The 22,082-nt window shown below is 40.4% G+C and overlaps 1 protein-coding gene across 2 annotated transcripts in view; it reads left to right on the top strand.

Moving 5' to 3' along the window:
• The window catches only part of LOC125451670 (intermembrane lipid transfer protein VPS13B-like), a 907,633-nt gene that overhangs the window by 334,371 nt on the left and 551,180 nt on the right, over positions 1–22,082 (top strand). For both annotated transcript variants that reach the window (XM_048529130.2, XM_048529131.1), the window contains exon 19: positions 7,930–8,109. In XM_048529130.2, coding sequence (XP_048385087.1) covers positions 7,930–8,109 — 180 coding nt within the window. The remainder of the gene's footprint in view (positions 1–7,929; positions 8,110–22,082) is intronic.

Below are 22,082 nucleotides of genomic sequence, written 5' to 3'. Positions count from 1 at the left end.
AAGTCATATGCATCTGCTAGTCTTAATCTAATCAAAAATCCCAATACATATTCCCCTGGTTCTTGAATTTCTGAGGAAAACCAATCGTGTCTCATAATCAGAGGATACTTGGTGTTTTAATATTCCTTCATTGAATCTATCAATTCTTGAAAAGTTTTAGTATCTGGAGCTTCGGGCAAAGTTTGGCTCCTAAAGTTAGGATGAATGGGAAATGGGAATCTGTGCCTTGTCCCAGCAGACTAATCTAACCACAGCCTAACAGGCATAATCATGTCTATCACTCAAATTTCTAGCCTTACAATGTGATAGAGCTCAGGAAAAGGCCCATCGAGTCTGCACCAGTCAAAAATAAGCATCTAACTATCCTATACTACTATTCAACAGTTACCCCAAGGCCTCGTATGCCTTGGCATCACAAGTGCATACCTGGATACTGCATTAGTGCTACGATGATGCTGCTTGGCCTGCTGTGTTCATCCAGCTCTACACCTTGTTATCCCTGTTTGAAATATACCCATTCAAAGGAACTCTCTCTGTCCAAAATGCTCCGTCAAAGCTAGTAAGCGAATAATACTACTTTTCAATAGTTACCCCAAAGCCTTGTATGCCTTGGCATCGCAAGTGCATGTCTGGATATTGCATTAGTGCTCTGAGGGTTTCTGACCCTACCATGCTTATAGACAGTGAGTTCCAGATTCCCACATTGTTGGGGTGAAAAATATTTTCTTCACATCTTCTCTAAACTTATTCCTTCTTGCCCACCTGGTCATTAATACCTAACCAAGATTTCCCACTTGTTTTTAGCTGTCCACTGTTAAATGTTGTGTTAATGTTAAGCAATGCGACTCCAACTCCAATGATCCTGGATAAATACCTGTTTTCAACAATTGGGACTGGGTCAGTCATTCAAGCAAGCCTTTTCTGTTTGAAATATGTATCAGAGATAGTAGGAACTTCGGATGTTGGAGAATCTGAGATAACAAGGTGTAGAGCTGGATGAACACAGCAGACCAAGCAGCATCAGAGGAGCAGGAAAGCTCCTCTGATGCTGCTTGGCCTGCTGTGTTCATCCAGCTCTACACCTTGTTATCCCTGTTTGAAATATACCCATTCAAAGGGACTCTCTCTGTCCAAAATGCTCCATCAAAGCTAGTAAGCGAGTATCTTGATTGAAATTCAGGATGAGAGAGTTGGCAGAATGCACCATAATTTAAATATTGGTATTTAGCTGCTTGTGAGAGGTGTGTTGGTTATGAAATATCTTTTGCATCCTTACTGAGAGCTTAAAGCCAGATCTGATTTTGATGGTTTAGCTTTACATCATGGTTTTTATATTTGGTGTTTTATAATATTGTTTTTCATGCTCAAAGCACATGTAGCTTTGACCCCCAAGTTTGTTTTTCTAATAGAGTTGCTTTTAGCCAGATGAGTTAATCATTACAGACTTTGCTGTAGAACAGTGTCATTAGATCTGGTCTCATGTTGGTGTTTTTGGGTGACTGCACCTCAACTTCAGCATGACATGGCATCAATATTTCATTTGCACCAAATGGTGATTTATTCTCAACTTCATAAATCTGATTAGGACCATGCAACATTATAGGATGCAATTCATTTCATCATTCTTATACCAGCTCTTTGACAGAATCATCCCACTACTGCTCCCCTGCCCTTCCTCCATCCCATGTTATTATTCACTGTTTTAGTAGGATGTTGAATATTTAGGAGTTAAAGGTAATGAGGCAAATGGGGTGTTCTGGGTAAATTTGTTAATTGAATTAAAATGTATATATAAAGAAGAGTCAGCCAGAAGGATGGAGCATTTTATTGTGTGTGGTTGGTTGAAATAAAACTCTAACTACAAAGAGTATGCCTGGATTTTGTCTGAAAACATTGAAGTTATAGTGTACAACATCCCACATCATTGCATTGGAAGCATTTCAAAGAAAATTCACTTGGCAGATTCCTGGAATAGAAGGGTTGTCTTATAAAGTAATGTTAACTTTAGAATGTAAGAACTAGGAGCAACAGTCAGCAATTCAGCCCTTTGAGCACATTCCGCCACTGAATACAATCATAGTTGATTTCATCTTGCCTTCGACTTTAGTCTCCTGCCTTCTCAACATAACCCTTCAAACCATTGCTAATTTAATCTCACCATCCGCCGCACTTGGAGGAGTGAATTCCACAGATTCGTGACCCTTCGAGAGAAGTAATTTCTCCTCACTTCTTGTTTAAATCTGCTACCCCTTCGCCTAAAACTAATACCTGTTGTTCTAAATTGCCCTATACAGGGAATCATCCACTTGCCAATCCCCTTTAGCATCTTACATTCCTCAATTAGATCTCCTTTCGTTCTTCTAAACTGTAGAGAATATTGGCTTGAGCTGCTCATAAGGTAAGCTCCTCACCTCTGGAATCAATCTGATTAAACTTCTTTAAGCTGCCTCCAATACAACTACATCCGTCCTCAAGTAAGGGGACCAAAACTCTTATGCACTGCTGCAGGTACAGTTTGAAGCATGCCTTGTACAGGTGCAACAACATTTCCCTGCTTTTATACTCTACTCTTCGCAATATATGCCAAAATTCCATTTGCGTCCCTGATAATCTGCAAGATAGCTTTCTGCGATTCATGCACAAAGACACCTAGATCCCTGGCATAAGGGCATCACTAGCTAGGCTGGCATTTATTGCCCATTCCTAATTGTCCAGTGGGCAGTTGAGGGTTGACCACCTTGCTGTGTATCTGGAGTCACATGCGGGCCAGACCAGGCAAGGAAGCCAGCTTTCCTTCCCTGAATTGCATTAATGAACCAGAACAGATTCCTGACAATCGACAATGGTTTCACAATCATCATTGAACACTTAATTACAGATTTTTATTGAATGCAAGTTCCACCATCTGCTATGGCAGGATTTGAACTTGGCACCTGGCTTCTGGATTAACAGTCCAGCAATAATACCATTAGGTCATTGCCTTCTCAATGTTCAAGCACTGTTCCTGTTTAAACTAGATAAAAAAATGTGACAGCCATTCACTGGTGCATTTCTTTTGGAATTATTTAGCCAGAGTCAAGCTGTCTAGTTTGACATTTGACAAGACTTGGCATTTAACTGTCAGTTGTTGCTGACTGGTTTATTATCCATGGCAATGCCTCTACCAATTGGAGTCTCCTGCCAAGTGGTCAGTGCTCTCCTCTTGTAGTGTGGATATTCCTATTCTTTCTCCTCAGTTCTTTCGCCCTCCTGATGTTCTAGCCAGCCCAGTGCTGGACACAGCATCCAGAACTTATGGAAGCAGCATGTTAAACAGCCTCCACTAGAGAGGTTACAACCACAGATTCACAAAGCTCCCAAGCCACAAATCATTCCAATATTAGGATCATCTCACCTGTGGCAAAAGTCAGCCTTTTTATTTTTCTGTGTTTCAACATGCCTGTTATAAACGTGCATGACCACAGTCCTGGAACAATTGCCTGAGAGAATTTCCTCTTATGGTCAACAATTAACAGTCCTTTTCCTTTGCTTCATTACATTGCATCAATTACTTTGAAAGAATAAAGTAGCTGGGTTCTGACAAAATGTCAACAACTTAAATGTCAGCTCCATTACGCTGCACACACACTGCGAGACCTGAGAATTACCAGCATTATCTGTTCATTTTTATATTGTAGAAACTGAATTTGAAGCACAGAAGGTGAATAGGGCACTTAGTAGAGATGTTCAAAACTGTGAAGTATTTTGGAGTAAGGATAACCTGTTGCTGCTCATTGGAATGCCCGTAACCAGAAAATATCAATTGAAAGTAACTGGCAAAAGCATCAGTGTGGTTAAAGGGAAGTTTTTTTTTGATGCACTAGTTTATGATGGTTGGGAAAGCACTATGAAAAGATTGCCAGAAGCAGACTGAATAGTAACTTTCTAAAGAGAATCAAATACATACTTGAAGGAAAGGAAACTGTAGGGCAATTGGGAATGAACAGAGAAGTAACCAGAAAATCATAAGGAAGCGGGGCATAAGTAGGCCAATCTGCCCATCTAGGCTGCGCCATTATTCAATAAGTACATGACTAATCTGATTTACTATCTTCACTTTCCTAACTGCACCCTCATGATCCCTTATTCCCTTGTCAATCAAAAACATTTCAAAACTAGCTTCGTATTCAATGACCCAGCCTCAACTGCTCACTGTGAAAGAGAATTCCAAAGACAAATGATCCTTTGGTGGTCTAGAACCTGAGTATTGCTGAAGTAAGACACATTCTGTCGATGTTTCTCATCAGGACAATAGGCAAGAAACAACAACCCAAACAGAAAACAACATCCACACTGCACAAAAGAAGAAACAAAAGCAGAAGTTACTGTAAAAGGTCAGCAGCTCTGTCAGCATCTGTGACGAGAAGTCAGAGTTAACTTTTCAAGCCCAGTGATCCTTCCTCATCAACTCTGATTTCTCTTCACAAGAGCTGCCAAGCCTGCAGAGCTTTTGCAGTAACTTCTGTTTTTGTTTCTGATTTATAGTATCCGTAGTTCTTTCTGTTCTTATTTAGCACAAAAGGAGAATACAGAGTGATAGGGAAAGAGTCTAAACCAGTAGAAGGAAAGCAGTGGAAAAGGTAGCAGTCAATGATGCCGTGAATGAATAAAAAATACATGTACTTTCTGTCAGCAAAGAACAGGACACTGTGTATTAATATGTGTAGCTTCTGTACACACAAATATGTCTCACTGAGAACCTGAATAACCATTCAAAATTGGTTGTTGGTCGACGTACCTTTTTGCACAATCAGGACTGTTTAGCAAATGTCAACTAGTGAGTCACATTTAATATGTTGGCATGAGCTGGTTGGCTAAAGTCAGTATCTTGTTAGTTTTAAACAACCAAACATCTGTGCAATATTGATATCATCTGCCAGTCTTTGGGCAGCACGATGGCACAGTGGTGAACACTGCTGCCTCACAGCACCAGTACCAGGGTTCACTTCTAGTTCGGGTGATGCTGTGGGGGTTCTGTGTTCTCCCCCTGTCTGCATGACTATTCCAGAAGTGAGTGAAGCAAAATAGGGGTAACTAAAGGTCATTCCCCATGCAGATGGCCTAAAGACGCTCCGCTTCTTCCTGTCCCGCAGTCCCGACCAGCCCCCCTCCACTGACACCCTCATCCGCTTATCCAAACTTGTGCTCACCCTCAACATCTTCTCCTTTAATTCCTCCCGCTTTCTACAGACAAAGGAGGTGGCCATGGATACCTGCATGGGCCCAAGCTATGCCTGCCTCTTTGTAGGTTACGTGGAACAATCCCGCTTCCAAAGCTACACTGGCCCTATCCCAGGGTCTTCCTCTGTAACATTGATGACTGTTTTGGTGCTGCCTCGTGTTCCCATGAGGAGCTCGAACAGTTCATCCACTTCATTAACACCTTCCACCCCAACCTCAAGTTCACCTGGACCATATCCAACACATCCCTCACCTTCCTGGACCTCTAAGTCTCCATCTCAGGCATCCCCTGGAAACCGATATCCATTTAAGCCTAGCAACTCCCACAGCTACCGAGAATATTCCTCCTCTTACCCACCTTCCTGTAAAAAGGCCATCTCCTATTCCCAATTACTTCGCCTCCACCGCGTCTGCTCCCAAGATGAGGCATTCAACTCCTGAACATCCCAGATGCCCTCTTTTTTCAAGAACCGCAACTTCCCCACCACAGTAATCGAAAATGCCCTCGACCATGCCTCCCACATTTCCTGCAACTCATCCTTCACATCCCTGATCTGCAATAATAACCAAAACAAAATCCCCCTTGTCCTCATGTACCACCCCACCGACCTCCAAATCCAACGCATCATCCTCCAATATTTCTGCCATCTGCAATCTGACGCCACTACCAAAGACATTTTTTTTCCCTCCCCACCCTTATGTGCTTTCTGCAGGGACTACTCTGTGCGTGACTCCCTTGTCTGCTCCACACTCCCCTCCAGCCCCACCACCCCTGGCACTTCCTGCAACCGAAGCAAGTGCTACACCTGCCCCGATACCGAGTGGAGGTGTTCTGCAAAGCGGTCCCAAGCCTCCGCTTGGTTTCCCCAATGTAGAGGAAGCCACACCGAGTACAGTGGATACAGTGTACTACATTGGCAGATGTGCAGGTGAACATCTGCTTAATATGGAAAGTCATCTTGGGGCCTGGGATGGGGCTGAGGGAAGAGGTGCTGGGGCAAGTGTAGCACTTCCTGCGGTTGCAGGGGAAGGTGCTGGGTGTGGTGGGGTTGGAGGCGAGTGTGGAGCAGACAAGGGAGTCAATGAGAGAATGGTCTCTCCGGAAGGCAGACAAGGGTGAGGATGGAAAAATGTCTTGGGTGGTTGGGTTGGATTGTAGATGGCGGAAGTTGAGTGATGAAAACAGAAATTGCTGGAAAATCTCAGCAGGTCTGGCAGCACCTGTGGAGACAAAGCAGGAGTTAATGTTTCAGGTCCAGTGACTCACTGAGTTCTCCACAGATGCTCAGACCTGCTAAGCTTTTCCACAAATTTCTGTTTTCTGACGTCTAGCATCCGCAGTTATTTCAGATTTTTATTAAATGTTGAGAAGATGTTTCCTTTTCATGAGAGAGTCTAAGACCACAGGACATATTCTCAGAATAAAGCGGCACAAATTTAAGACTGAGATGAGGAGGAATTTCTTCTCTGAGGGTTTTGAGTCTTTGGAACTCCTTCCCACGGTGAGCTGTAGGGACCGGGTCCATGTTTATATTTTAAGGCTGAGATTGGTAGAATCTTAATCAATAGGGAAATCGAGGGTTGTAGGAAAGGACAGGAAAATGGACGTGATGAATATCTAATCAGCCATGAGCCTGCCGAATGGTGGAGCAGGCTCAAGGGAGAAAGTGATTTACTCACGTTCCTACTTCTTATGCTTATATGGGTAACTCTGCTTATGCCTCTCCACACTCTTTGACCTCATGCTGTACACTTACCTTTTGTAAGAAGATGAGACATAGGTGTAGTGAAAATCCTGTGTGCATTCGACACATTGCCATTGCTCTCAAATCACCATGAATTCCTGTTACAATTACCTTTTTTGTTTTGCTGCTGCACCCGTATGAATTGTTCTCCAATCATGCGGCCTGATGCTGGGAAAAGCTGTTAGTTCCAAGAACAACTGCAAAGTGCAAAGGTGCATCTTTTTGCAGATACCTGTTTTACAACTGTAAAGTGAGCATAATTTCTACTTTATGGGCAGCTCATCGACAGTTCTTTACCGTCTGCAAACATTTCTTCAAAAACAATACAAGTTCCTCTTTCATGCTGATGGTTATAGAACAAGTCTGTGGTGGGCTGTAGACTGTACAAGAATGCAGAACAAAGTTCAGTTCACTGTCAGTATGTTTATTCTTTGTATAAAAGAGTCCCTTACATACCAAGATTCCACACAGCAAACCACTGTGTTCTCCTTGAAGTTTGTGTGTTTTTATGACATTGTCATGATATGATTACTCTGAGGAATAATTTGTTTCTGTCAGCTCGTGGAAGATGAGCTTACATGAAGTAAAATCAATGTTCAAATACCTTACAAGGATGATACCCCTTGTGATATTCCAAATAAAAGGCCCATGACCTGATACTTCATAACACACCCACAGAGTAGCTTATAGTCCCAAATGTTTTGTTGTGGGTTGAAAAATTTTTGCGATCATCTGAGTCCACGGAGGAACTTTTTCTTGGCTAATAAATCTGGCTTATTGTTGTGGATTTCCTTGAAAATGCTTTTCCCAAAACATATGTTGAAATCCAAGATTCCATGATTATAAACAGGGCTGATAATTTCTTTATTCTGATTAGTGTAAAGATCAACAGACAGTCAGTTATAATATAATTTGAGATTACAAATATGATTGAAAAAAATGATAAAAATATTTTCAACAATAGGAAGGAATGATGGCATGAAGGAAAAACTGATTCCTCTAATCCAAGGGCCTTCGGACACAAGAGAGTTGCACAAGAGCAAATGGCTCAATGAAAGCAGGAAGCCTGAATCACTGTTTGCCCCTGACTTGATAACTTTCACCATCCAGATTCCTCAGCAAATGGACAGCTATCATAACTCTGGTAAGTGCACACTTGTTCACACTGATTTTATTTATTTTTGACAAGCCTGTCTGAATTGTTAATGAGACCCACATTAAAATAAGACATTCAAAAGACATAAGACATTTGACTTGTTCGTAGAGTCATTGGGTCATACAGCACGGAAGTAGGTCCTTCAGCCCAACTCATCTATGCTGACCAGTTTCCTAAATGGAACTAGTCCCATTTGCCTGCATTTGGCCCCTTTCCTTTTAAACCTTTCCTGTCCATGTGCCTGTCCAAATGGCGGCACGTTGGCTCACTGGTTAGCAACCACTGCTTCACAGCGCCAGGGACCCCAGTTTGATTCCACCCCCAGGCGACTGTCTGTGTGCACTTTGAAAATTCTCCCCGTGTCTGCATGGGTTTCCTCCGGGTGCCCTGGTTTCCTCCCACAGTCCAAAGATGTGCAGACTTGGTGGATTGGCCATGCTAAATTGCCTGTTGTGTTCAGCAGTATGTAGATTTGGGGTGTTGTAGGGGGATGGGTCTGGGTGGGATACTCCGAGGGTCACTGTGGTCTTGTTGGGCTGAAGGGCCTGTTTTCACACCATAGGGATTTATGGATAAATATTGTAATTGTACCCACCTCTACTACTTCCTCTGGCAGTGTGTTACTGACACAATTGTTGTGTTCGATGTCGGGCGCAGGTATGATATAGTATAAATATTAAGTAGAATGGTTTGAGATAAAGAGCAACATTTTTTTGTTTTGCAGATCAAAAAATCAATTGTTGAATTAAATATTTTTTAAAATCAGTTTGTTCAGAGTTGTTATTGTACACCTCTAGAGCAAGCAGGACTTGAAGCTGAGTGTCCTATTCAGAGGTGGGAACAGAAACACTGAGCCCTTTTATATAAGAACCACACAATTGCATCATCATCATTATGTATACTTTTCGTTGTGTGTCCAGACAAATATATTTGCTCTGCTGTTGAGTTTGAAGACATGATTCTCTTCGCCAGTGAAGATAACCAAAAGTTTGCGAGGATTTTATCACCAAGCTTTGTTAGTGTGGTTGGTGGACCTTTAAACTAATTTAGCTGGTTGGTGTGATAAAGAATGGAGGTATAGTAGGGAGTGATGCACAAGTTTAGAAAAAGAACCAAGCCAGTCCTGAAGGTACTGCATATTATAGTTGAGTTAAGGCACAAGGGAATATGGCAAGTCTGGATAGCAATTATTGTAAGACAAGGAGTCTTGTGAGTGAGGCAGAAGAGTTGAGGGTATTGACTAACACATTAACGTATGAAATTGTTGCTATATTGAAGTCACGATTGAGGGAGGAGTAGGGCTGTCAGCTCGATATTCCAGAATATAGAATCTTTAGGCAAGATAGCGTGTAAAAGAGAAGGTGGTGTTCTAATATTGATCAAGGAGTTATTACATTGTAGTAAGTGGTGATATCTTGGAATGTTTGTCAATGAAACTATATGTATAGATCTTTGTTGGGGGTAAGCTAGTAACTTCCAAACAGTAAGGGAGAGATAGAAACCCTCAGATATTTAAGTACTATTTGAGGTTGTTGACTTGCTTGTCAAACTGGCTTGTTTTCATTCAGACGTTTTGTCGCCATGCTAGGTAACATCATCAGTGAGGCCTCTAATGAAATGATGTTGTTCTACTCCGCTTTAGCTTAATTGCAGTGTGTCATCTCAGCACTATATTCTTTTTGTTCAACGATAGATTGTGAACTTTGTTTTATTCTCCATTCCATTTTTCTGAAAGCTTTAGTTCCTGTTGTGAAGATAAGAAGACAATTGTGAACTAATAATTCATTAGCATCACCCCGTGATGTAACACATATACATTGATAATTTTCCATCTAATTCAATATTAAATATATTTCTAAGAACAAGAGTAAACAGTTGAGCTCCAAGAGCCTTATTAGTCCTCAGGAGTACATCACTGCTTTTATATTCAAGTCCTCTCAAAATAAATGCCAAAATTGCATTTGCCTTCCTGGTTACTGACTCAACCTGCAAGTTTACCTTGAGAGAATCCTGGACCAGCACTCCCAAGTCTTTTTGCACTTGAAACTTCTGAATTTTATCCCCGTTTAGAAATAGCCTATGTTTTTATTCTTCTTACCAAAGTGCATGACCTTACACTTTCCCACGTTGTATTCCATCTGCTATTTCTTTGCCCACTCTTCTAACCCATTAAAATCCTTCTGCAGCCTTGCCACCCCTTAATACTGCCTATTCTCCACTGATGTTTCTATGGAATGCTGTAAATTCCTAGTTTTGCACTTAAGAGAGTGGCGGCAATGCTCCTATTCTTCGATGTGATCTTTTAATCTGGGGTAAGCAGCCAAGACCTAGTTTCAACATCTTCCCTGAGAGCTGGTACCTCTGGCAAGTTCCTTTATTTGTTTTTGGGATGAGGGTGTTGCTGGCTCGGCGGCATTTATTGCCCAGAGGGCAGTTAAAAGCCAACCACATTTCTGTGGGTCTGGAGTCACATGTCGAACAATGACATGTTGACCGATGGCTGTTTCCTTCCTTAAAGAACATTAGTAACCAGATGGGTTTTTCCTGACAGTCAACAGTGTATTCAATGTCATTGTTAGATTCTTAATTTTATTGAGCTCAAATTCCACCATCTGCCATGCAGGATTTGAACCTGGGTGATCAGAACGTTGGCTGGGTCTCTGGATTAACAGCCCAGCAATGATACCACTAGGCCATTGCCTCCCCTTGCAGAGAAGATATAGAGTTGTTCAAGAATGATGTCAAGGGGTTTGCAAATTTATTTGCTGCATTTTCAGGAATGAATGATGAAGAAATATGATCAATTTCAAATACTGTAACAAGAGAAGCAGAAGGATCAATTGAGATGATAAATTTTTTAGTCAGTGAGAAACTAAATTGAGATAGAGTTATCTATTGGATATGTGACTATGGATTTTGACTTGCACAATTTGAAGTTGAAGCTATCAGAAGGAGCCAAGAACATTCAGTGATGCATTTTTTAAAAAAGTGTGGGTGTGTGTTTAATTGCCAGTGGGAATTCTAGAACAGAAAACTGTGAGGTAGAATGAATTTCTGTCAGTAATAGGATGCAGGGCCATTAACTCTAGAAACATGTTAGGACATCTTGTGCAATGTTTGGAAGGGTGACCTAAACCAGCCAGTACTCCTGCCATATGTTACGGTGTAACTTTGCAAGTGCCACAGAGTATACTAAAAGAATGAAATTCAATGAATATTATTTGAATTATTCCATAATGTATTTTGATGTTATGCTCCATTCCCAACACAGGCAACATCGTTACAAACATGTGCCATTCATCTTGTTTTCTAACTGAGTCATCTTGCACTGTCTTAGTTAGCCACTGCACAGCTTCAATGTATAATGTATATATTGTGTGTGTAAATATCATTTTCCCTTTTTACTTAATTCATTATTTTATCTTTCCATTCCTTCTTTCTTATTGCCCCATCTTTCATCTGTATCTTATGCTGCATTTGCTTTCCAACCCTTTTGCCAATAGTCTTTCTTTTCATTATCTGTTTCTCCTTTTAAGCTGTAAATGTAAGTCTTAATGTAGAAATGTGTGAACTGTTCATGTTGTAAGAATGTGTACTCGCGGAAATGACAAAGGTATGGTTTACATTATTGAATGTATACTGTCATTATGTATTTTTTTATTAGCCGGACAGAACAAAGTACTGCAAAACATTCTAGCCAACTCAGAATATATTGATCATTATAAAACTAGGTGCTTACCACATTGATCGAATATTGCAAAAGACACCATTCAGTTGGAGGTTAAAAGGTCAACATTCTGAGAAGATTTGACAGGTAGATGCTAAGAAATTGTAATCTACATGGAAACATTGTTCCCTCCTTTTTTTTCTGGTGCCAATGATTTCTGAAACCAGAAGTCAGTGCTGTGGGCTGCGATGACATACTGATCGTCGTGTGCAGATTATTGCAGCAGCTGTGTGCATGCCTAGCTTACAGGGAATGTTAGCTAGAAAATTGGAATCTTGGGAGAATAGTCTGAAGAGTAGGGTTGGACAAAATGTTTGAATCTATTTGAATTCTCTACCCCAGAGGACTGGATGCTGACACTTCAAGTAATTCAAACCTGAGATTGATAGATTTTTGGAATTGATGGATTTAGCGATTGGGTGGGTATAATGGGCTGAATGATTTCCTTCTGCACTGCATTGATTCTGTTTTTCTGTTATGGTGTTGAGGTTGAGGGTCTACTTTGACCTTGTTCAGTTATTGAACCAGTTTGCTATGATGTCCTCTTGCTCCAAATTTTTTTATGTTTAAAGATAAATAATGCAAGGTAGAGTGTTAGATATAGTTGCTAGAATTTTGTTTGATCTACACTTGGGATGGAGCACAAATACTATCAGGCTTTTGCATGTGTGTTGAAATTTGAAGGCTGCTGATGGGCTTTTTGTGACTTCTGAAAAGAATACATTTGAAGTTGAGTTGCTTTTTTTCTCACAGTGTTTTGTAAATTCTTTGTAGTAATGCATTTGTATCTTAATTGTGTTTTGGAAAAAGTAATTTTTAAGATGCTCCTTAGATGTAGCATCCCTTATTTCTAGTAATGTGTCATTGATTGAATACTTTTACACTGAAATACAATAGAGTTTTAACTTACAAATAATGGGAAAAGAAAGTGAGTGATAAATATTCATGGTTCATCTCCAAATGGTTAATATGTTCAATTCACAGAATCAGAGAATAGCTATAACAGAGAGAGAGAGAGAGAGAAAAAACATTCATGGACAGTCTTGTATGCACTGTCTTTTGAAGGAGCAGTTCAACTGGTGTCAGTCCCCTGAATCACCTCCACAGGACTGTACATTTTTCCGTTTCCCCTTCTTGACAGCTTCAATTGACCCTGCCTCCATCATACTCCTGGAGTAAGCCAGATTACAGCCATTTGTTGCATGAAAATTTTTTTGTCATGCTGCTCATTTTTCTTGCACCAATTAGCAAAAGTATGCGCCCTTTGGTTCTTGATCTCTCCATCAATGCGAACAATTGTTTTCACTGCTACTCTGTCTAGATCCTTCATGATTTTGAATAACTATATCAAATCTCTTCAACAAATTCTCTCCTCCAAGAAACACAGCCACAACTATTTTTAAAAACTCATTCATGGGATATGCGTGTCACTGGCAGCCCAGCATTTATTGCCCGTTTCTAATTGCCCAGAGGGCAGATAAGAGTCAACCACTGTGAGCAGGCAGTCACATGGAGCCAGACCAGGTAAGGATGTTAGTTTCCTTTCCTAAAGGCATTAATGAAGCAGATGGGTTTTTCAACAATTGGCAACGGTTTCATCGTCATTGTTAGACCGTTAACACCAGACAGTTTATTGAATTTAAATTCCACTGTTTGCCGTGGTTTGATTTGAACCAAGATCCCCAGCACATTGGCCTAGGTCTTTGATTAGTTGTCCACAAATAATAATATTAAACCTTCACTTTCCCAACTACTCTAGTCTTTCATGTAATGGAAGTTACTCATTCCTGGAACTATTGAATCTTTCTTGCACACTCTCTAATTTCGTCATTTCTAACTATGATGCTCAGATTTGGAAGTAATATTTTTGTTGAGGCTGAAGTAACATTCAACAGCCGAATAACTCATGGTTTCCTGTAGAACTGCTGTTGGATTTTTGTTTCTTCTCACCCATTTCCGTGATCCCCATCTGGTATGTATTCCTCCTGTTCTGACTCATGGTGCTATCGACTTGCTACGTACTGCTCCTAACCGGATTCCTGTGTTGCTACCATGTAACACAATCATCCTGTGTTCTTGGTTGCCAAATATTGCATCACCAACAAATCCAAAAGGGTAAAAATGAATGGGTGCTTTGGCTAACATCCAGAACTTTGATTGATTTCTAAGCTGATGTAACCATCAAGGAAACCATGCTTCTGTGTAACATGATCCACTCTATAGTACTATATTGTGAATCAAATAGAAAATTAGGTTGTAGAAAAGAATCTTCTGAGAGACTGAACGAGATTAGAAAGGAAAAGACACATGAAAGAAACATTTGAAAAGTGCCCCTGAAATGAGAGAGGATAAGCAGAGACAAATAAGTGTTCAAAATATGTTTGCATTTTTATTTGAAAATGTTTAATTCGTGAGTTAATTTTCTGTAGAAAGTTACAGGTACAGTTCTTGTGCATAAGTAATCCAGCTTCCATAGACATTTTGAAGACATGAGAGACATGAGGCTTTTCATCCTAATTTTTTGCCAATCTTTTTTAAGTTGCTGACTTGTGTTGCTAACAGTTCCTTACGACTCGTGCTAACGGATGCAGTATTGAACATTATGGAGAACACAGCTGTTTTAGCATTAATTGATAAATTTGATGATGACCAAGTGAAACATTTCTAGGGCATTCTTTTCTGTGCTCAAGTTTTTCTCCATTCCAGGATCTTCCTGTGGTTCAAAAATGACCCCTGTCTTATAACCCTTTCCCTCCTTCACCCCTGAATGCTGTAACTTTACTCATTCAACAATTACTTCTCAGTTTATCGGAAGCCTTTAGGAATTCTAGACAAAATCCATCTACAGTAGACCATCTCCTGGCCTTCTCCCAGAGAATGCAGTTATGTTCGCCAAGCAGGAATTTCCACTTTGAAATCCGCACTGACCATCCATTTTAATATATTCTTTTCACTTCTTGATTTATGAATATTTTCATTCTTGATTAAATCAAATCATATTTTTCTGAGGGGGAAATGTTAATTATAACTTTTGTGTTTCCAGTTATCTGGCGGAAGAACCATTTTTGAAATTATTTCTGTGGTTTCAAGTGAGTAGTATGCTGTCTGTGGTTTGCAAACCATCTTCCGCAGAACTTTTGAAAGAACTTGACTGACACTTTGGAATGTAAAACATTACATGGCAAGAGTGGCTGTGAAGCTTTGTGTAGCAATAGAGTGAAATAGTTCACAGCTCCCTTCAGGATTAAAAATTACTATTTAACATGGGGAAATACAATGGAGGAAAATAAACCAAGGCTCCTTGGACTGTACTTTTTAAACCCCGAAACCTCAACTACTTGAAAGACTACAACAGCAAGTATGTGCACTATCATCACAAACAAGTTCCTCTTGAAGTCACACATCACCTTCATTTACAACAACATTGTCCATGCACTGTTGCTAGTCAAAAGCCTGGACATCCGTCCCTAACAGCACAGCCTGTGTACCCAACATGCCAAGGACCACGATAACGAAGTGTGGAGCTGGATGAACACAGCAGGCCAAGCAGCATCTTGGGAGCACAAAAGCTGACGTTTCTGATGAAGGGTCTCGTCCTGAAACGTCAGCTTTTGTGCTCCTAATATGCTGCTTGGCCTGCTGTGTTCATCCAGCTCCACACTTTGTTATCTCGGATTCTCGAGCATCTGCAGTTCCCATTATATCTCATGCCAAGGACCGCAGTGGTTCAAGAAGGTAACCAAACAAAATCTTCTCGAGGAATTAGGGATGGGCAACAAATTTTGGCCCAGCCAGTGACATCCCATGAACAAATAACAAAACCTGAAGTATTGGAACCAGATTTTCTCTCTGCATGAGATTTATTTTCTTAGAAAGAAAGCAGGATAATGTAGCTGCCACAATGATGCCACCTGAAGTTTGCAGGAACAGCAACTCATATTCCGCCTGGGAACCCTGCAGCCATATGGTATCAATGTGGACTTCACCAGTTTCAAAATCTCCCCTTCCCCTACTGCATCCCTAAACCAGCCTAGTTCGTCTCCTCCCCCCACTGCACCACACAACCATCCCAGCTCTTCTCCCCCACCCACTGCATCCCAAAACCAGTCCAACCTGTCTCTGCCTCCCTAACCGGTTCTTCCTCTCACCCATCCCTTCCTCCCACACCAAGCCGCACCCCCAGCTACCTACTAACCTCATCCCACCTCCTTGACCTGTCCGTCTTCCCTGGACTGACCTATCCCCTCCCTACCTCCCCACCTATACTCTCTCCACCTATCTTCTTTACTCTCCATCTTCGGTCCGCCTCCCCCTCTCTCCCTATTTATTCCAGCTCCCTCTCCCCATCCCCCTCTCTGATGAAGGGTCTAGGCCCGAAACGTCAGCTTTTGTGCTCCTGAGATGCTGCTTGGCCTGCTGTGTTCATCCAGCCTCACATTTTATTATCTTGGAATTCTCCAGCATCTGCAGTTCCCATTATCTCAGGATAATGTAGCACTACCAGACAATTTTCAAGTGAATAAACAAAGTAGAAAGTTACTTAGCTGTATGTAGAAATAAAGTCTCTGACTGAAGCTCTACCCTTGCCTGTATTTTGACTGAACTCAAGATTTAATATTTAACAGTACAGTTCCTGAACAAAGCTTTTTTGTCACTAATTCCTGAGCTGCAGCCTAGCTTCTTCTGTTAAGATGGGCAGTAATGTTGCCTTCTAGCAAATTATGGGAATTGAGAGTGTTGCAATCAAAAGAAAAGGGCTATATAATATTTTCTGTGCTGAAACCTCAATCAGTTATTGGTGGTTTTCTCCTTTCTCACCAACCTATCCCACGCAGCTGCGCTAAGACTTTATTGCCAAACACTATCCATTACCATTTATGTTCTTGTCCCTTTTTGTCTAATTCTAGAGTCTTTGCACTTCTATTAGATTGAACATATGTTGTTTATCATCATCTTTATTGGTTACTGAGTCTTTATACACCTTGTTGATATTTTTCTGTTCGCTACTGCGTCACTATACTGTATTGGTCATTATTCCATATTCTCTAACCTAACCTTGACCATCCCCCTTTTGTCTTTCACCCTTTACATTAATTCCACCTCCCAAACACAGTGACATTGCGTCATTCCAATGTTTTGACTCCTGACAAGCCAATAACAGCAAATCACATGTAGATAATATCTTTTAATATAATAAAAAACGCCAGGGTACTTCACCAAGCTGTCAGAACATAAAATATATCATGAAGCCACTATAGTAGCTATTAGGGAAGATGGTCAAAAGCAGGGTCAAAGAGATTTATTTTCAGCAATGTCTTAAAGGCGGAGAGGTTTGAGAAGCAAATTTCAGAGCTAAGGGCCAACAGGCTGGTAACACAACTTCCAGTACTGGACAGACTAAGATAATTAGATGTAGGAGCAGAATTAGGTCATTTAGCCCATCGGGTGAATTCAGTGAGATCTGATAATCCTCAAATCTACTTTCCTGTCTTTTCCCTGTAACTTTGGTTCCTGTATTAATTAGAAATCTGTGTATCTTAGCCTTGAATATACTGAATGACACAGCCTTGACAGTCCTCTGCAATAAAAGAATTCAAAGTTTCCTTCCAAGCCACATATCCTAACTTGCAACCACATCACCGTTCTTTCACTGCCACTGGGTGAAAATCCTGGAATTTCCTTCAGAACATCACTATGGGTATCGCAATGCTGCAAGGACCACAGGGTTCAAGAAGGCAGTTCGCCGCCAGTTTTACAAGGACAATTGGGGAAGGACTATATATGTTAAACTACCAACTGACAGCCAAATCCCATAAATGAATTGAGAAAATAATTTAGAAGAGAAGAATATACAATAAAAAACTAAAAGAACTGTGGCTGCTGGAAATCAGAAATAAAAACAGAAATTGCTGTACAATCTCAGCAGGTCTGGCTTCATCTGTGGAGAGAAATCAGAATTAATGTTTTGGGTTCAGTGGCCCTTCTTCAGAACTGATGGTAGCTAGGAAACAGTTGATTTTTATGTAGAAGATAAGGTGAGGGGAGGGATTAAAGAGTAAACTATAGGTGGATTTATGAGAGATGAACAGTTGGACAAATAAAGGAGTGGATAATAGTGGGCATGGGAGAATGAATAGCTACTAATGAGGATTATTCGTGGCCAGCAGTGAGCTGTGTGTAATAGCAAACCATGAGATAACAAGGGCTGGCATGTTGGGGTAGGGGTAAGGATATGGGAGAAGGTGCCTCAAGCCCTAAAATTATTGAATCCAACGTTGAGTTCCCAAGGGGAAAATGAGATGCTGTTCTTCTAGCTTGCACTGAGCTTCACTGGAGCACTGAAACGAGCCTGAGACACAGATATTAGTGGGTAACAAGATAGCGTGTTGAAGTGTCAGGCAATGGAAACTCAGGGCCTTCTTTGCAGACAGAACGTAGTGTTCTGTGAAGTGGTCACCCAGTCTATGCTTCATTTTCTCAATTTAGAAGAGACCACATTGTGAGCAGTGGATGTGGTAGACTAGATTGAGTAAAGTGCAGACAGAAGAATACAGACATCTGGAAGAAATAATAGATACAACACAGACAATGGCCAGTCATGCAGGAGCAGTGATCAAGTAGGTAAGTAGAATGCTGAGCTTTAGTGTCAAAACAATAAAAGATAAAACTGAGGCTATCATGCTGAAAATAGCTAATGTTCTTGTTTAGGCTGTAGCCTCAATACTGCAAACAATGCTCTTCAACAAAATCTGTTTTCTACAGTCAGTGTAGCGATTTATTGAAAAATTATGAAATTTTGAACTCTTTTGATCTTGAAAACAGAGGAATGAGAACAAATGTTGCAGGTACATCAAAGGCTCAAACTGGAATAGATGAAGTTCATCTTGAGCATTCCTTCATTTGTACCACAACCAGATAGAAGAGAAGAACCTGATTAAAGCTGAATAAAATCAATGCATTCTGTACAACAATGGAGGTGAAAAATTGAAAGTCATGTTCTTGGTTCCCAAATGCTGCCTTTGTAGTGCCTGGGCCAAGGACATCTCCTTCAATTTTGAATGGGAATGGACCGGTTAGTAGCAGCATGAACAACAAATTAAGAGCTCTGATGAAGGGTCTAGGCCCGAAACGTCAGCTTTTGTGCTCCTGAGATGCTGCTTGGCCTGCTGTGTTCATCCAGCCTCACATTTTATTATCTTGGAATTCTCCAGCATCTGCAGTTCCCATTATCTCTAGACAATCCCAGGAACTGATCTTGAATGAGCAGGCTTAGAATCCCGAAGGCTGGAGGTAACAGAAAACAAGAAAAAGACACTGCTGGTGTGAGTAGGCTATACGCCCTCTAACAGAAACTGTATTGCAGAATAAAGGATAAATCTGGAGCTAATAAAAAATAGTAGTACATGTTCCTGAGTGACTTCAACTTTAGGGCAGAGGAAGCAAGGAAGAAGAATTCATAGAGTGCATTTTGGATGATTTACAAGAACAGTATGCTCAGAATCCAACCAAGGATCAGGCTATTTTGTATCTGGTAAGGCATATTTAATAAATGATCTCAGACTAAACAAACCTCTAGCGAACAGTGAAAAGCAAGTGTAGAATTTTGCATTCAGTTTGAGAGTGAGAAGCTTGGTCTGAAAATAACTGTGCTAAACTTAAGGTCACTTACATTAGAAGGAGGACAGAGTTGGCTGGAGTGGACTGGGAAAGGGATTTAGCAGAATGATGAGCAATGGCAGATGTTTAGAAATAGCGAATGACCCTCAGCATGACAACAAATGATAGGGGATAAACTGTACTTGATTAGACATAGAAAATAGGAGCAGGAGTCAGCTATTTGGCCTTTTGAGCCTGCTTTTTGTTCCTTTTTGATCATGGCTGATGATCTGTAATTCTATGATAAAGCAAAATCAGCAGATGCATCATATTTAGATTTGCAAAAGGTATTTGGTAAGTTACCACACATAAAACAACTTAAGATAATACCCTGTGGTGTTGAGTAGCATGTGTTGGGGAATGGCTAACTGATAGAAGATTAAGGAGATATTTTAAGGATAGTCACCTGTAACTAGTGCAGTTCCATAGGGCTCAGTGCTGGGGTCATATTTACTTACAGTATATATGAAAGACTTGTATGGTGGATGTGAATGTGCTATCACAAGGTGTGTGGATGACGTAAAACTAGGTGGAAAGATAATGAGTAAGGATGACATATGGAGTCTAGAGATTATGATGAATTATGTAAATGAGAAAAGACTTCACAGAATATATTGTAGGGAAATGTGAGGTTATGAACATTGGCATGAAGAATAGAGGAGCTGAATATTGTTTAAATGGGAGAAGAATGCAGATACTGCAGAATAGAGAGATTTGGGGTCCTCCTGCAGAAATCACAAAAAAAAGCAGCATCCAAGTTCAGCAAGTTGTAGGAATCTGTTTTTATTTCAAACTGAATTTTGCTACCACTATACAAGGCACGAGACAGAACAGGAAATATAGTATAATTCATCAGTACTTATTAACAGTACTTGCCTAAATTATAGATTATAATTTTATCATGTTTGTAATTTTCTTCTATTCTGTTTTTACTTTCTTTATCTCTGCTTTTTCTCCACTGCTTTGCACCTATGGCATTTGTGTCTGTTGGAAAAGTGTTACTGTTGAACCTATAGACTCCACATTAGTTGTGATCAGTTATGGCAGGTGGTATTGGAACACATATTTCATTTACTTCAGAATTGCAGTAGCCTTGTCATGGGCCTGAAAGATTTAGCAGAGCCATCCAGCTTATTCTTGTCACCAAGTTTTCTTATTGTAATTACGGGGCTAATTTTGAAACTGGAAGTATTGCTTTGGCTTTGAACTACTGTGTGATATGCCGAATTTGTAAAGATGCTCTATATAAATGCAAGTTATTTCTTCTTCTTATAGCTCTACATCCTCTTTCTTAATGGGAATTTATCCAGCTTGCTTTAAAAGCCAGTCATAGTAATTTGTTGGACAATTTCACAGTACTACTTTTAAGCTTTGCAGAACACTAGTTCAAAAAAGTGAACAATAGCTAGTACTGTTGGATGCTGTAAAGAGAAGGACTGTGGTTTGGGGACTCTATAACAATGACACCATGCAATGCCTCTGGAAAATGAGCTTGACGGGTCTCACACTTGCACTGTGCACAGATACAAAAGAAATGCAGGAAAAAGATCCAGCTAGTCCATCTAGCTTCTCCCATACAGGTATGCTGCTGTTTTGGTCAACATTGCTTCTTTCTTGTCCCCTGTAATATCAAGCATACTCCTAGGAGAATCTGAAAAGGCAGATTTAGAAGTTTATATTTTTGGATTGGGGATAATGTGCACTCCAGACTGCTGTAAAAGTGTTAGGAACAAGGCTGACATTTTAATTCCGAACAGGTGAAGTGTCACAGCAGTGATTATTTCCTCAATTAAAAATGTTCATTAAATTAAAATCGTGTGGAAGTTATTCCAATTTGCCATTACACATTTCCTTAGCTTTCCCTTGAGATTGCACCAAGTGCTGTTGTTTTGTAATTGTTGCCTTTTTTCCCCCCCTTGCTCCCATGGGATTTCTGCTTTGGGGGAGGGGGAAAGTGTTATCCTCTTGATGACAGAGTTGCCTGGATGATTTCATGCTTGTAGCATTTGTTCACGGGAATTTGTGAAAAATGTAACTGCAACAGGGCACTGAAACTATTAATGTTACTTTTAGTTTTAGGCACTGTGCACGGACTGAATGAAGAATTGCAGGTGTTCTGCTGACCTGGTCCTGTGGGATTTTATGATGGTAGATTTCAAGAAGAAAGTTACATATGTCTGCAGAGTAGAACAGCAGCTGTGAAAGATTTATGCTTTTGTCAGAGCCATAACATTTAAAAATGTAACATTTAATCAAATACATGGAAAGCAGAACAAATTTTAAAGATGTTGCGCAGGAACATTTGGTTTGATCTCTTTACCATAACAACAACTTGTGGGAATATTGATATTGAGTGCTGTACAATCTTTATTTAAATATGGTAGATGGGATTATGTGAGAAAAGGTCACAGGATCTTTTTTATTACTTTGCAGCTTGTAGGAGGACCACACTTGAACACATAATTACTTTAAAAGCCCTGTTGTTGCTTTATAAGCATAAGTACAAGTCCGTTGGGAATTAAGAACCCAACCAAGTAGGTGATGTACAGGGTCGACTTTAATCACCATGCATTTAAAA

The sequence above is a fragment of the Stegostoma tigrinum genome, chromosome 5 (assembly GCF_030684315.1).
Source record: "Stegostoma tigrinum isolate sSteTig4 chromosome 5, sSteTig4.hap1, whole genome shotgun sequence".
Taxonomy (NCBI): domain Eukaryota; kingdom Metazoa; phylum Chordata; class Chondrichthyes; order Orectolobiformes; family Stegostomatidae; genus Stegostoma; species Stegostoma tigrinum.
The sequence above is the reverse complement of the archived record's forward strand: the minus strand, read 5'-3'. Positions and strand labels throughout refer to the sequence as shown.